The 16,421-nt window shown below is 45.0% G+C and overlaps 1 protein-coding gene across 7 annotated transcripts in view; it reads left to right on the forward strand.

Moving 5' to 3' along the window:
- TSPAN4 (tetraspanin 4) overlaps nt 1-16,421 on the forward strand; it is a 477,301-nt gene that overhangs the window by 252,151 nt on the left and 208,729 nt on the right. For 4 of the 7 annotated variants that reach the window (XM_030038299.2, XM_030038293.2, XM_030038295.1 and 1 more), the window contains one exon: nt 8,044-8,123. In XM_030038299.2, coding sequence (XP_029894159.1) covers nt 8,061-8,123 — 63 coding nt within the window. In that variant the 5' untranslated portion in view covers nt 8,044-8,060. Of the gene's footprint in view, nt 1-6,921; nt 6,991-7,146; nt 7,450-7,525; nt 8,124-16,421 lie in introns of those variants that run through there. The other 3 variants (XM_030038303.2, XM_030038298.2, XM_030038292.1) reach the window with 3 other exon arrangements.

Consider the following 16,421-nt stretch of genomic DNA (forward strand, 5'->3'; position numbering starts at 1 on the left):
ATAGGATGACAAAAGCCCAGAAAGCACAAATAGCAAGGGAGCTCTGTGGTGCACAGGGTTTTGGGGCCCAATCCCAACTCATTTTTTAAAGAGATTTTTTTTGTTTAGTCTGACTTGGCACCAGCTCTTCTGCATGCATGTATGCTCTCATCACTGTTTGAACATGTAGATGCTCAAATATGGGTGAAGGAAATGCCTTCAGTGTGAGTAGTGCACGTACCAATACCAGTGTTTCTGGATGCACAGGCAGAAGTGATGAAAACTGTTATGCAGATCAGAGCATGTAAAAAGCCGTGAGGTTTCTGCAAAAGTAACCTGTGCACAGGCTTAAATAAAGAGTATTGCAAATCATATCAAAAATATTTTCTCTGTGTCTATGATTATGTTATTTCCATAGCAACTAATTATGCCATAAACCAAAGATCATGACTTCAGGTGGCATGTGAGCAGAAGGAGATGAGCTATTAAGTATCGAAGATCCATTTTTCCATGCAAATTTCCTTATTTATAAAGAAAAAAAAAGAAAGAAAATGGAAAAAACCCAACCCTGAAGTCTGCTATATAAGTGAAATTGCTTCTGACTGGAATATTTTTTCAAAGTTTTGTTGGAGGCATCAGTAGATCTTTAAAGGAGTTGCAGGTACAACTGTGAATATCAAAATATCTTTGTATTAGCTGAAGAAATCTCTAGAACATCTGACTTTCTCCTCCTGCCCATGGCTCAACCATGGGCAGGAGGCTTTCCAGGGCTCAACCACTTCCCAGCAAATATAGCCTTTTACAGATACTGAAATTGCTAATGGACAAGCAAGGACCCTGGAAATAAAAGGGAAGGTGTGGGATCTTCTTAGGTAGACAATAAGTTTGAGGTTTCAGTGAAACATCGTCTCTTCTGCTTGACTTGTTAAAAAAAAAAATTCATATTTCTTTCTACAATAAAAGGTTCTTGAGAGATCCTCAGCTTACAGCCCCATGGTAATACTCCTTGAGCTGGGGAACCTGCTGCCCAGAGTAGGATTGAGAATTGTTTGGTTTACCTGTTTCTTAGGGGGCTGCTTTGACATGTCTTGCTTTTGGTTCAAGAACTGGCTTTATGGCTCCAAGTCTGACCCACTCGTGCCTCTTTTAAAGCCTTTGGCAACACATGACAGCACAGGCTCTTTGCACCATGAGAATTTTTAGGAGAGAGCAGGATTTAGGGGGGAAACCCTTTGGTTGCTGCTTTGCTCTGTGTGGGCTGTCAGAAAGAGAGTTGACATGCAGGGACACTGTCACTAGATTTCTCCATTGCTTAGCCTGTGGATGGGGATGCAGAGAGGTAATTGTACAGTGCTGGCTCAAGACCTAGGTCTCCCAGTCACGTTCATAGAATCATAGAATGGTTTGGGTTGGAAGGGACCTTTAAAGGTCATCTAGTCCAACCCCCCTGCAGTGAGCAGGGACATCTTCAACTAGATCAGGTTGCTCAGAGCCCCGTCCAGCCTGACCTTGAACACTTCCAGGGATGGGGCATCTACAACCTTCCTGGGCAACCTCTTCCAGTGTTTCACCACCCTCATCATAAAAAATGTCTTCCTTACATCTAGATTGAATCCACCCTCCTTTAGTTTAAAATCATTACCCCTTGTCCTGTCACAACAGGCCCTACTAAAAACTCTGTCCCCGTCTTTCTTATAAGCCCCCTTTAACTATTGAAAGGCTGCAGTAAGGTCTCCCCAGAGACTTCTCTTCTCCAGGCTGAACAACCCCAGCTCTTTCAGCCCTTCCTCACAGGAGATGTGTTCCAGCCCTCTGATCATGTTTGTGGGCCTCCTGTGGACCCACTCCAACAGGTCCATGGCTTTCCTGTACTGAGGACTCCAGAGGTGGATGCAGTACTGCAGGTGGGGTCTCACCAGAACGGAGTAGAGAGGCAGAATCACCTCCCTCGACCTGCTGGCCCACAGTTCTTTTGATGCGGCCCAGTGTACAGTCGGCTTTCTGGGCTGCAAGCGCACATTGCCGGCTCATGTCCAGCTTTTCATTCACCAGAACCTCCAAGTCCCTCTCAAAAGGGCTGCTCTCAATCCCTTCATCCCCCAGCCTGTATTGATACCAGAGTTTGCCCCAGCCCAGGTGCAGGACCTTGCATTTGGCCTTGTTGAACCTCATGGGGTTCACATGGGCCCACTTCTTGAGCTTGTCCAGGTCCCTCTGGATAGCATCCCGTCCCTCAGGTGTGTCAACCGCACCACTCATCTTGGTGTCATCTGCAAACTTGCTGAGGGTGCGCTCAATCCCACTGTCCATGTCATTGATGAAGATAGTAAACAGTATTGGCCAGGGCTGAGCAGAGACTGCAGACCTACAGCAGCGTGCGGCTGTCAGGTTAAAAAAATCGTATTTTCACTCCCTTTTGCCTTGCGCTTTTAGCCATTTATGTTCATGCAAAATGAATATACAAAAGCAAACAAATCAAAGACTCTATCACAAGGTTTTTTCCTCTTAGCTGAAACAGCCATCCTGGCCCTGAACTTTGGTTCACCCTCCTTTCAGAAGAGGTAATGTTTCTCTTAGTCTTTGGAAGAGCTACATTTTTTACATAGCCTGCATTGCTGAGTCAAACCTAACCAAACAGGAGCTGCAAAGAGTGCACTGAGGCAGGGAGAGAAGGGATTGCTCACTAGGCACGTTGCTGAAGAAGGGGGCAGGCAATGCCAAACAGTTTTGGTTAATGCTTTTATGTGGTAATCTCTATGTGTACATGAAATTAAGACGTTAACCATTTGGAGTGTATTTATCAATTGATCACCCTTAGCTGATTGTAATGCTGTGGTGTGGAACAGAGTTAATAACCCGCAAAAAGCTCCCTGTATTGTAGTAATATTTGATCGTAGGCATTTTGTTCGCTAAAACTACTGGGAAAGACTATCACCTCTCATGTGCATGCCTTTGCACACTCCCCTGTTGCAGAACAGGAGCAGTTGTCACATATATACCCTGTATTTATATAGTATATTTCAGTAATAGCTTCTAGCAGGATTTTTTTATATTTGTTTTATTTCGTGGATCATTTCTTAACAGTTTTTATGAGATGGTCGCAAACAGGCTACTGAGGTTAATGCAAAGTGGGTTACTTCATTAGGAGGATGGAGCAGGTGTGCAGAGTTCTGAAGACAGTGACGAGAGACATTAGTAGACGGAAAGCCAGTGCAACCATTCAAGGGCTAATGAGACTGAATTAATGATCGGGTGAGTTAGTGGCTGCATTTTGTGTGACCTGAAGGGGCTGGCACATTGTGATCATGAGAGTTAAGTCATGGAGCAGGAGAAGAAAGCAGTATTCAAAATGGATAAAAGGAAGGCCTGATCCAAAGCCGTATCAGAATACCATTGGTTTCAACTGATGGTTCCTTTGGGTCCAGAGGTGTCACGCACAGAGCAGGGCATGAGGAGGGGAAGCCCTGGACGCGGAACAGGGAAAGCAGCAGCTGGCTCTGGAGAGACACGGTGCACCAAGAGGAGCCAAGGTAAGCAGGGGGCCGAAGAGGCCTGGAAAGCAGCTCTCACCCAAACTACGGGGACAGGCAGGTTCCTTAGGGGTCCTCGGTAGAACGTTTTGACACATTGGCCATCACTCGAGCTCGGAGTACCCACGCAAAGCTCGCCCAGGCCTTGGCCTCGGCGGGGGCCCGGGCCCAGCAGCACCACCCAGCCGCCGCCCCACCCAGTGCCCACGTGCCCCTCTTCCGCCACGTGCCTCGCCATGATTGGCCCGGGCGCCCGCGACCCCTTCAAAGAGGAGCGGGGCCGTGAGTGGCCGCCCACGGGGAACGGCCGCCTGCCCCACAAGGCAGGCAGGGGAGCGGGAGCGCCCGTCACGGCGAGGAGGACAAGTTGGGGAACTGGGAGCAGATGTGGCGAAGGGAGGTAGGAAGTGTGGCGTGGGGCCTGCGGTGGCTGCAAGCGCGGGGTGAGGTGGCAGGCGGGAAGCGTGGGCTGAAAAAGTAGGTGTGTGCCTTCAGGTGGTGGCTGAAGCCTTGGATGAGGCTGTTCTGAGAAGGGGTGTGAGGGATAATGCAGTTAACAGATCTGTTCCTGATACCCAAACCTTTTACGGTTTCTGTCTATTGCCTGGAGCTCATCTGACATCATTAGAGTGCTGCCTCTCCTCTTTCAGGGACAGGGTTTTGGCTGGAAATGTTGAAGGGTTACCAGCCCTCCACTCAAAGCAGCAAGGGCAGAGTTGTTACAACATAAATGGTAGCATACCACCAGAATCAATACAAATTGAACCTCTGCCGGTGAGACTGCAGTGCTTGCTTTCTTGTGTAGAGGAATCAGTATGAATTGGCCACAGGATGGGAATATACACATGCAGTTGGGGAGAGAAAAAGTAGATGCAAAGCTGAGGTGAACAGAGGTCACTAGGTCCGGGCTGTGATTTTAGCCTCAGTCATTAACAAAAAGTTTTGTGAAAGCTATAATTCACCTGCCCCTTGAGTAAACCTTGTGGGCATAATGGCCCAGTGACACAACACTTCTCAGGTTTATTCTTCTTGGTTCATCTAAGTATTACTTCATTGTAACAGCTTAAATATTGATACGGGTCCCAGCATGTCCCTGCCCCTCATCCACTTTCCACCAGGGGTGGGTAAAAGTAGAGTACATCAGCCCTTCTCTTTTTATTGCTTTTTCCCCAGTTCCCATGCAGGGTCTTGCTCCTTCATATAAGCATGTCAGCCAAGCTGTGGTTAGCCTGCCGGTGCAATGTTGCTATCTCAAGGTTTTCCCATTTAGGCTAGTGACTCTGACTGGGTTTCCTGGTGTGGAAGATTTAATAAAAGAATGATTCTAGAGATGTATAATGCCTGTATCCCAAATGACTCTTTCTAATTAGCTGTTGATATTGGTGTGAGAAAGAAGAACAGCGATGACTTGAGAGCTAAATTTTACACTAAAGTGCCTTTGAGAAGTTGTCATTTCAATGAGGTGTGCTAAGGGATGCTGCTGAAAGGAGGCTGGGGTAAAAGTACCCTTTATTGTAAGGGTCGTGTGGGACCTCTGCCTTCCTCATGCATTTTTCTGTATCTGTCTGAAATATACCCACTGTGTGTCAATGTTTATTATTTTTTGTTTAAAAGCAGCTTTTAGAAACTCTCCCTTCTACCTCAGATCTTGGCTTTATAAATTATTCCCCCCATATTAAGGACTGAATTCTCTTGGGAACTGATGATTTCTTGCCTTAAGGAAAGGTGAAATCAAGTAATTTCTACCCCTTTTCTTATCCAGATAGCAGTAAGTGAGCTGCTTTTGAGCCTTCAGATGTCTAGTTTACAGTAAATATGCCAAACTGGCCTCTGTTACATGCTTGCAATACCGTGGGCACCCTTGTTAAATAATGATTATCTGACTTGACACTGTTTCAACATAATCTGTGTACAGAGCTGTACCCAGTTTTTCTTTTTACCATTTAATATAGAGCTTTGTGCATAGGCATTTCTGTATACTGACAGGGGACATAGAAAATATTTGAGTCACCTTTGGGTTTCCATTGCCAAACTGGTCAAGTTGCCATACAGACAAGGAGGAAGATTGGAGGCAGAACTGTTTGTTGCCATAGGAAAAATAAATGGTGTATTGGAAAATCAGACTGAGCACAGACCTGCCTGCATGGGACTATCTTCATGTCCTAGGAAAGGAGAACTTCTTTCTGGGGACAGAGTTTATACCGTGCAGGAAAGAGAGGGAGAAAGAGTAGAAGAGCAAGCTCCATCGTGGCTATGAAGTATCTCTGTTCTTAGAGGTAGGGAAATTAAAAAGTGGAAAAGTTGTAAGTCATCCAAAGTTGTTGAAACAGATGGCGCAGGAGTTATTACCCTTGTGTTTTGTGCTCAAGTTCTTTCTCTCTAAAGCTTGCACCAGGTATGCCCAGTGTATTTATAGTTTGCGGAGGAAATGAAGGGAAATAATTAGACTCTAGCTCTGCAGTTTGTAAATTAGCAGAATTAGAAGTTGGTTTGCAAGGGTGAACTGCTCAGGCTGTGTGCAAAACCAGCTCATTTTACTTTTACTAATTTGTTCTTTAATTAATTGGTGCCCATGTCTCTTGATTTGTGCTGAGACTGGCAAGATGCTTCACGCAAGAAACCTATTTTCATCTTGATTAATTCTCTGCTGGGGCAAGGATTTTAAAAAATATTAGCCAGCCATCTTCTCACTTAGCTCCAGGAGCTTACGGTCAAAATCATAAGGCAGAGAGAGGATGAGAGAAGGAAGGCAGAGGCAGGCCATCCCATCTTACAGATGAGGAAGTGGCGCGTATGGAGACGGAGTGAGTTACTCGCACAGAGAATTTGGGGCAGGGATGGTAAATGAGTCTTGCTTTCCTGACTGTTAATACAGTAATTGCCACAGGTTTGGTCAGATTGCTCCTTTCTGAAAAAGTTGTGTGTGGCAGATTTTCAACTCTTTCCTGGCAGTGGGAGTAGCCAGATTTTAGGGAAGTGCTCCCCACCGGTCGGAGTATGATGCCAATCGGTGAGTTACCGGACAGGGGGAGATGGGCTGCTAGGGAAGCAAATGACCTGGCCGTACGTTTTGCTGAGCGATGAGTCCGTGGGACTGAGCGAATTGGGAAAACCCTGGCGACGGATCCGCAGCGGAACGCACGAGCCTTCCGGCAAGGGAAGCACGGCCCGTGCTGACCCCGCTGCCCCGCAGCACCCCGAACGCTTACGCCTAAGAGATTTTTACAGCAGTTACTTATTCCCGTCTCCTTCGGCAGCACTGCCTGCGTCTCCGGGCAGCGCCTTTTAACGGCGGCCGCCCGTCAGGCTCCGTCTCCGTGCTCAGAGTTTCGGAGCCGGCGGAGGGTGGGGCGGACCGCGGGCGGGCAGAGCCGGGCGGCCCCGAGACCCGCCCCGGGCGGGGGCTCCCGCCGCCTTCCCCGCCGGGCCGATGCTGCGCCCGCCGCCTCCCGAGCCCGAGGGGAGGTTTCTTACTGCAAAGGTCGGGGGGGTGCCGGAGGGGCTGCGAGAGGCGGGGGAAGGGCAGGGGCGGGCGGGGGGCGCCGGGCGAGGCGGCCCCTTCCCCGGCCTCGGCGGGAGGCGCGGGGCCGGGCCGGGGCGCGGCGATGCGGGCGGGCGGGGAGCGCGATTGGCGCGGAGCCTCGGAGGAGTGGCGGCCGCGCTGTGAATGGAGCTCGGAGGCTGGCTTGCCACAGGCTCCCTCCGCACGAAGGGGATACGGGGATCCTTAAATTGAGCCGAGCGTCTCGGGGCAGAGCGATGGGCCGAAGAGGAGGGGGTCGCGGGAGCTGCTTGCCTTCTGGATAATCGCTGCCCTTGCCCACGAGTCGTGTGCAGCGGCACTCTCTTGTCTGCGTGTGGCCTGCGGAGCTGGGGTTTTATATGGCATTTGCGAGCCAAGCGAGGTCACACTTCCTTTTTTTAAAATTCGTTGCTTTGGGTACAGTATATCTATCTCTCTTTTTTTCTTCTCTGGTAGCGGGGTGGGCCGGGAGGGACGATCGTGACACCGGAGGGAATGTTTACTTGTGCAGAAGTCTTTCTCATGTGGAAGCACGCTGCTCCCTAACTCCTGGCTAAGCAGACTTCAGTTCACCAACTTTGCTGCCGTACAGCACGTGTAACTTCCTTGACAGGATGGCAGACAAAAGAACAGCTGGTGCAAAGCAGTAGGGGATTTATAGCAAGGAGGAGGAAAGAAAATCACAAACCTTTCACCCACGCCATTGACAACCAGCGATTGTCAGAGCAGCAGTTGCGACGGGACAAGCTGAAGCCACCATGCGCAGGTCTAGCACCGATGAGTCGACCTATCACAGGAGCCCTTCCCTGGACAGCAAGGATTACAGTTTCCCAAATGGCGCCTTTCGTCGCTACAGCAGCATGTATGGTGGCCAGTTTGGGGCTGCCAGCAACTCTTTTTTTGGATTCCACACCAACCCAGGCCCTAAGGCCACCAAGGCTAAGTACACGTCCCCCAAGGGAAACAAGTACGTTGTCTTTTACCTGGATCTCTCGTTTATTTTTCTCCTAGAACTGAAGAGGTGCAGCATGGCTCACAACTGCCTGCAGTGTATCAAGTACCTAATGTTTGTCTTCAACCTCCTGTTCTGGGTGAGTACATGTTTGAAACTGCAAGATGGTTGTGTTTGTGTCTGCTTAGTAAGATGGAGGGTGAACTTTTTGCTGCTTTTAAACTTAGAAGTTTAAACTTGGAAGTTCAACAAAGTGGTGCCTAGGCGACCCTTTCTGTGGTCTCATTAATTAGTGTGGACAACCTACTGAGGGTTTCCTTCACCCTCTTATTTCCTGGCCTTCAGCTGTGTTCCAACACCGTGATACAAGGCAAAAGAGTTATAGAGGCCAGTTGCATGAATGCCTTCGTCATTTTGTTCCAGTGAGAGCTGTATGCTTGTTTTGTTGCCCTGATCTTTCATTCTCGCATGTGCTTGCCTCAAAAGTCTTGCACAGTCTTAGTGAAATCACTGAGGCCATCCATGACTTTAAGGTCAAGCACATGCTTACATCCATTGCTGTATCATGGATGGCGCACTTGTTACATCACAACATTAAAGCCCGTATTGAGAATCTCCAGGTGATCATTCTCTGTCCCACTCAGTGATGGGTCCTAGCATTGACATTCCCCCCTGAAGATATGGCTCTGAAGGGTGGAGGGAGACCAGAGCCCTTCTCGCTTTTGGGGCTGCTACTCTGTGGCGAGAGCTTATCAAATCACTACGAGGCATGTGTGTGTCAGCAGGACACCGTGATGGGGACATAAGGGTGTGTGTCTCCGCATCATCTTTTTAATAAATGACGTGGCTCTCAACAGCAGGGTGATTGGGCATTTCACTGCCCTGAAATGGAGCACAGGCTGTGGACAGAGACTAAAGAAGCTCACTGGGGGGGTTCAGGTTACAAATGTTGTTTGTCCTGTAAAAAAGGGAGTAGCATGATTGCTTGGGGAGGGGAGGAAGTGATTTCTAGTTCAAAGTCTCCCGTCCAGATTCGTATGTGGGAGGGTCTGTTGCGAGGTCCTCAGGAGGTGCCTTTAAATGCCTTGTTCTTCCAGAGTGGTTTATTAACATGCTGAGGGAAATAAGGGGTATTGTGAAGTGACACTACTTCTGTCCTGGCACTTAAGGAGCGTGTGTGTGTTTGCAGTTGGATGTTAGCATGTCTGTATTACTGATTGTCTGTGCTCTCATGAATTGTCAGAGATACATGGAGGGTTGCGAGTGCGATGGAAGGAGCTGTTCTCTAGTGTGTGCTGCTGTACAGCTGTTTAAAACCAGGCATGCTGCAGTGCTGGTGCATCAGAAAACACAAAGTGCAGGCAACTTCTGCTGACCTGAGTCATACCAAGGAGTCATGTTATGATAAACTAGGGCAAGTGCACTGAATTGGCATGGTACTAACCAGAGCTATGAAACACAAGGAGGGTGCTCTCTTTACACCCTAGTTAAGCTGGTAGAAAGAGTCTTGGTAAGACTGCAGTCTGTCTTTCAACTCTGACTCTGGTTGCTTCTGCATTGCTAAATATTGTCTAATATTTATTGCAGTTTATTCCAGACCTTTCTGAAAAAGACAAACACTATCTTTCTTGCTCTTTTAAGCCTTGTGCCTCTACTGACTGTCCCTGGTCGAGATTATAGCACTGAGAGCTGGTTGAAGTGTGCGCTAGAGAAATGCAATAGGATGCTGGCATTAATAGAGCTTTTCAGGACTATGCATGGCACTGCCACAAAGGATACTCAATGCATTCTGATTCCTTTTACAATACTCATCTTCCACTGAAGCATATGCATATGATAAGAAGAGGTACTGCTGTAAGTAATGTATGTGTATTTACAAAGGCAAGATGGCCCATAATAATATAACTTTGGCATGCTTTTCAGTAGGAAAGCCTTAGTCGTTTGAGAGAGAAGGAAAGGTTTTTGTCTCCCCTGAAACCATCAAAGCTATTCTCAAATGCTTAGAGGGAGAAAAAAGACAGGGGTCCCAAAAAAAGAGAATAAGCATATGCCAACTGCGCTCTTCATGAACTAAAGCATACGAGCAGGGGAGTGGGTGGTGTCAAATACTGCAGCACGATTTCTGTTTTGTTTCCCTTTCACATGCTACCTGCACAGCAGGAGTGATTGATGATGATCATGTCCAGATGAGGTTTACACAGCGTGTAGTTATAATAGATGCAGCTCGTCACCTTCTCACAGTGGAGAAAGTAACTAAAAAGAGATGATTTTTAAAAGTACTGGCTTAAGCTGACCTATCTTTAGTAAAAGCAGAAAAAAATTCCCATTTCTAGTGATCAAAAATTTTGGAATGAATACAGGTTGATGATGATGCTGTTCTGTTTTTCAAGTTGTTGTCAGTTATCTGTCATGTTTTACTTTGTGAAATTAAAGGAGAAGCATCTCTGCAAGAAGACAGGATTTCTCTTTGCATACATGCTCACAGAAGTTTTTCTGTCTCCACCTTTCTCCTCCACCCTTCTCTAGGTAGTTGGTTAGTGATATACAATAGTAAGTAGGAAGAGGACTTGTTTTTTTCATGCTTTGACCTCCAAATAAAAACTGCAGTTATTTCCATGTATAGAGAGCAGTCATTGCATTAAATGAATTAAATGCCTATTATAAGTTGTTCCTGCTTTTTATTGTTTTGAGCAAATGCTTTAATTTCCTTCAGAAATCATCTTTTCATTTTCTTCTTCCTGTTCCTATTCGTTAACTCCAGTCCATTTAGTGCATCCCTACAGCCTATTTCCCAGTAATTTCAGCTATCTTTCCCACACGTGGCAGGAAAGTAGTCCTCAGTCCTGTGCAACTCTTGTGGGATTGGTGCTGCATTTCTGAGGAAAAGACCCTTTTCTTATAAGTCTGGTGAATTTATAGGACACAAAATCTCAGAGACCTTGATTTTAAATGTTCCTGGTAAACTTTATTGGACTAGGTGCTGTGTTCATGCTGTAAAATTTTTAAAAGCTGTCATATAACTGTGAAAACAGAGCAAATTTCTCCTCCCCTTTCTGGCGGTTGAAGGGAACACAAAGCTCCTTCACAGCTGTCAGAGGCTGAGGTGCCTTGTCAGTGTTGGTGCTGAATCAGTCCATTGGTACAACAGACTAGCAGCTATTAATGTAGAGAAAAAATTCTGATAGTCCTAGAATAGCTCTTTTCTCCGTGAAGAGTCCTGCACAAATTGCTTGTGGTGCATTTGCAACTACTTTGGGGTATTAAGGTACTGAAACATGGGCAAAATATTATTAGGCAGCAGCGCTGCCGCTCTAATGGGAATTGCCATTCAGAGGCCATTTCCTGGAATATTGCCAGACGCAGAGGAGCCATCATTGTATCACTCTACTGGTTTGTAAGCTCCTGAAATAACTTTTGTCACCTGATACATAATACTTGCCTAACTTCATTCATTTTTATGGACTTCGATTTTCTTTTGTTGAATTGCTGAACCTTTGAGACTAAAGATCACCTCAGATGATCGCAAAGCAGAATATTTTTATTTCATAATGAAATATTTGTATTTCACTGTGAAATACCCAGGGAAGAATGCTTGTTTTCCACATTCTGTCCTCCAAACATCCAGAGTTTCTTTATGACAGTCAGTAAAATGAACTATTTTCTTTCTGTGCTTGTAATCCAAGGCTCTGCTTGCCTTCTCTTTTTTTGTTAAAAAAAGGTAAGATATATACTAAGGGCTGAGAGAGTGCTATAGAAAGAAAAATATCATCTCCTTAATCCCCCTTGGCTTATGCCACCATTCCCACTTTCTTTGACTTCTAACTCCCAAACCTCCAAGACTCAAAAAAAAGAAATGCACAGAACTGTACTTGGTTTCTAGTGGCTCTTGCTTTCCTGAAGTGCTACAGAAAACTAGCTAGATTGGTAGTGATTTGCTCACCAAAGAACAGAATACCTATATCTGACTCTTCAGGTAATGCTTTAACCAATAGAGAAATTCAGTAGAGGACAGAATTTGCAAAATGATGTTGTTAGAAGACTAGTTACAGAGAGGAGACAGCAACAAAAAGAAAGGAGACAAAAAAGTTTATTATTTATCAAACTTACCATTAATCATTTCTGTGTATGTGTCTCCTTTCCATTGTTAAAACATACTAAAGTTGTATGCACGATAAAGAAGTCAAAGTCTTTAAAATGGTATGTGAAGACTCTAATTCCAGCAGGTGGGCTCCCAAAGACCCAGGGGAAGTATTCTCTTGTGGCCTGAAAACTTGGGAGTTGCCATCTGCTGGACACACTACGGCTGGGATGAGCAGCTGGAGCTCTGCTTTCCACCTTCCTGCCTGAAGAGATGAGGCAAGGCACTTTGTTTTGCCATTTGGTCCATATAAAATTCCCAGCTGATACAGCCCTGAGAATGATGTATTTGGCTTCTGAGACACAAAGTGCAAATCTGAAATGTATGGAAATGCAGAGCCAAGGAAGTGGCTGGTAGCACTACTGGATGCACTAGAATTTGTGTGAAAAAAAACCAACCCAAGAACCTATTCAATCTGATTCTGGGGACCAGCTGTGGGTCTCTTGCTCTGGCTCTGCTGCTGTTGATGGTTCGTGGACCACAGTTTGGGAAGCTCTGCACTAATGAGTGCTGCTGGCCTGGTGCACTAGTGATACTGCCAGCAGTCCATCTTTATTACTTGGATGTAATTGGAAAGGAGGGGGAAGTAATGAAAATGAGAAATCCCTCATTACTGGCATAATTTTCCTTCCTTGCACTTCAGCTTCAGTGGCACAGATATGTCTTGTAAGAAATATCCAAATGTTTATCATATCTGGAAGACTGATTGTGCAGGGCAGCTGGAAAAAGGAACAGCTTGATCTGAAAATGCAGCATGGGGTGTTGGATGGTCTTTGAGTGATCCTGGCCAAATTCAGCCAGAGGGTGGAGGCAGAGGGGTGTCTCTTCATTTCTGTGTACCTTGTTGGGAAACCATCTGACGTTGTTAGCTTAGGGGGAGCTGTTAGCTGAGCTTATTCCCAAAGCTGGGGAATTTTGTGAGAGAAGAAGCTGATTTTGTTGAATTGGATTCCTTGTCCTTCATCTGCATCCTCCATCAGTCAGCTGAATGAGATTGATGGCTAAACCAGCCAGAAACTCTACAGATTGTTAGTGGCTGAGGACAGCAATCATTTTGTAGTTATACTTGGCTGCAGTCTTAAGTTGGTGGAAAAAAAAATTACCAATAGAGCAGTAAGCCATTTTAAAAGCAGGCCCACCATCTCATCATCATTATTTTTGCATGTTCTTCTCTGATGGGCAAGGGCTGCCACGCATCCCATGGAGCTGAGCTTATCAGTTGGAGCTGCTGCATGCTGTTCTGCAGGGAAGGCAGTCACGTGCCTACCAGTTGGGTGGTGCTGTGAGAAGACAGTTTGATTAGAAATAAGACAGGCTGTGTATTTTCACATGTATAACAGGTGGGTAATCTATGACAAACAAAATTTGATTAAACAGCAATACAGACTTTGCTTCTGTGTAATTAAACCATGGGAAGTTTACCCAGAATGTAATTTTCTCTAACTGCCTCTGAGTCTCTAATTCTCCTTTGTTACTTACCTCCTCCAGAAACTGCTCAGTCTGATTGACATCTTATCTCTGACTCTGACTCTGTGAGGATATATTTTTAAGGAGCATTGCTTTTAAAGAAAGGAGAGCCATTTGATATGGGAATTACAGACTTCAAAAAATGGCATTTCCATGAGAAGTGGAACTATTGAGGGCTGATACCAAGTGTGAGAGAGATGATTGTATTACCTGATGTCTGATTTATATGGGCACCAATTAGAGCTTTTCCCCATAGCGGTGCCATTCATACAGTCTCTTTCCTGCATGGATTCTGATGTCTAATAGGGGTTGGGGATCATGCTGGAGTCTTATCTTGGCATTGCTAAGGGCTACATTTGCTACCTAAATGCATAGCTTCTGAAAACCTTTAGGAAGTTAATGACTTTGAAAGGGTGCATATCTGTCAAATCAGGCTAACAGTGACAAATGGACTCACGAGCTATTCGTGGGATACTCAGCCAAAACAGTTCAATTTCATAATCTTCTTTTCCTTAGGAAATCAGGCTCAGAAAGCTCTTAATAGACGAGAAAAAAAATTGCCTTAAAGTTGACTATATAATAGATACCATCTTCAAATTGCTCACTGTGGGCTAGCTCCTGCCTCCGTTACTCATGACAAAGAGTAGTTTCATTGCTTTAGGTGGGTTTGCTAACCTATTGATATGCTTTTTGGCCATGAGTATTGGCAAGGACTAAGCACCTTGCCTTATAAGTTTTGCTGTCAAGTATATCCACTGTACCTAATTCAGACTTAGTTGTAGTACAAAAGACTGAGGAAACCCACCAGTGGATAAACCCACAGGATATGGCACGTTGCAGTTTTGGAGAGATTGGCCTTTTAAAAGCAATGAGCGAAATGGCTGCAAACATTATTCCCTCTTCTGGACAATGACAGATACTAAATCTATTGCAGCCAATACTTTGAACTATACAGAGGAAGACAAAAGGCAAATGAGATAATTTCTGTCATTATTTGTCCTCCTCCATATCTTGGCTTGAAGATTTTTGAAGGCTAGCCTGTGCTTCTTTCTTACATGTGATTTCTCATCATGGGGGCTATAATCAAAGTCAGAGTAACTGCTGCAACATACGCTGTCACCTCACACTTCATTCTGCCTGTGTATTAGATCCTTTTCACCTCCTTTCAGCCTTTATTTTAGAATATGAACCTTTTGGCCAGGCGGCTGTTTGCAACTCTGTACCCACAGAGTATCTAGAAGAATAAAATCCCAGTCTCAGTTTGTCTCCAGACACTACTGTTTCAAACATGATAGCTATTAATGCTGCTATGTGATTTATTTATTTAGAACATAACTTTTGGCTAAGGTAGCAAATCTGTACAAGTTACTGTATGAATAATGTACAGTATCTATATAAAACATATAAAGACACTTCTCTCTGGTATTTATAGTGTAAAGTGAGCACTGCTAGGTCAAAAATGAAATGTGGAGTTGGATGGAATGACTTCTGCATACTCATGCAGATTGGAGACAGTAAATTGTATTTCTTAGTACTGTCCTGTAATTGTTTCTCCAGGAAATGTTAAACCATCACAGGATGCAACAGAAGTAAATGAAATTGAAATTGCAGTCTGTAATTAGACTGTCATACTGTAACACATCTTAAATCTGTCTTCAACAGAAAAACTAACACCCTCCAAAAAACCCTCCCAACCTGCTTCAAGTGTGAATGCATGCAGAACCTTATAATTTAACATGATTCAACTGAGGCTTGTTCTAAAGATGCCATACATTTGAAATAGTAGTTTGGATGAGACAGAAGGTTGATGTACAAGGACAAAGGACCAGAATGACTTGGTCTTGTAAGTTTTTATACGAAGACTTTCAAGACTTTTGGGTGTTTGTTTTGTTGGGATTTTTTGTTTGTTTGTTTGTTTTCTGCTTGCTTTTCCAGATTGCTGATATAGCCCTTTTTATTCTTTCCTTGGCCACGATACCTTTGTTTGCTCTCAAGTACTTTCAAAATAGTGCAGCAGCAGCTATTGCTCTATGTCTTGGAGTACCTCTGATCTGTACACTTTAGGGGTGGCTGTAAATCCAGATCAGCTTGATCCACACTGGCTTATTATATTAATACTTTGTCTACTCTTGTTTCCGCTCTGCACGTTATGCCATATTTGATTATCTGCTCTTCTCACAAGCATCTTTGTGTTTTCACCCCAATCTATCCTTCATGGGAAAATCCTAGTTACTAAAGCTTCCCTTTCCCCTCCAGCTGTATTTTGTAAACTCCTTTTTCAGAAGTCATCCTCTGTGATGCCTGTAAACACTGCATCTGATGACCGCGAAATGATAGTGATTTACTAGTGCTGATTTTTTTTGTTATGCGTGTTCATTGTGCATACCGATTAATCTGTGCTGGCTCTTATTTAATGCTTTTTCTCCTCCAGAACCCCATGCTTACACATTTCTTTACATGAGGTGTTCAGGGAGGAACTTTTTTTTTCTGTATATCATTCCTGGCTCTATCCATGGGGACTTTGATAATGTAGAGGCCTCTGGATATAACTTACAGTGGGAGTGAGCTTTCTTGGCTTCCACTTGTAGTTATTACTAGATGCTTTGTTGGTAAAACTATCAAGTGTCTGCTCCCCCTCCATTCAGATAGACAGCAGGCTTCCCCCTGTGCCTAACAGGATTTAGTTTGAGACTTGGAGAGCAAGGAAGACAGTGCTGTGAGGAAGGGAAACCCAACCAACCACCTGCCCTTCATGCAGGTGTCAGTTTGCACTTTATTTTTCAGTGTGAAGTTCACTTTCTTTTTCCCTACATGGCTTTTCTTTGTCACAGT

This window comes from Aquila chrysaetos, chromosome 16, assembly GCF_900496995.4.
Source record: "Aquila chrysaetos chrysaetos chromosome 16, bAquChr1.4, whole genome shotgun sequence".
Taxonomy (NCBI): domain Eukaryota; kingdom Metazoa; phylum Chordata; class Aves; order Accipitriformes; family Accipitridae; genus Aquila; species Aquila chrysaetos.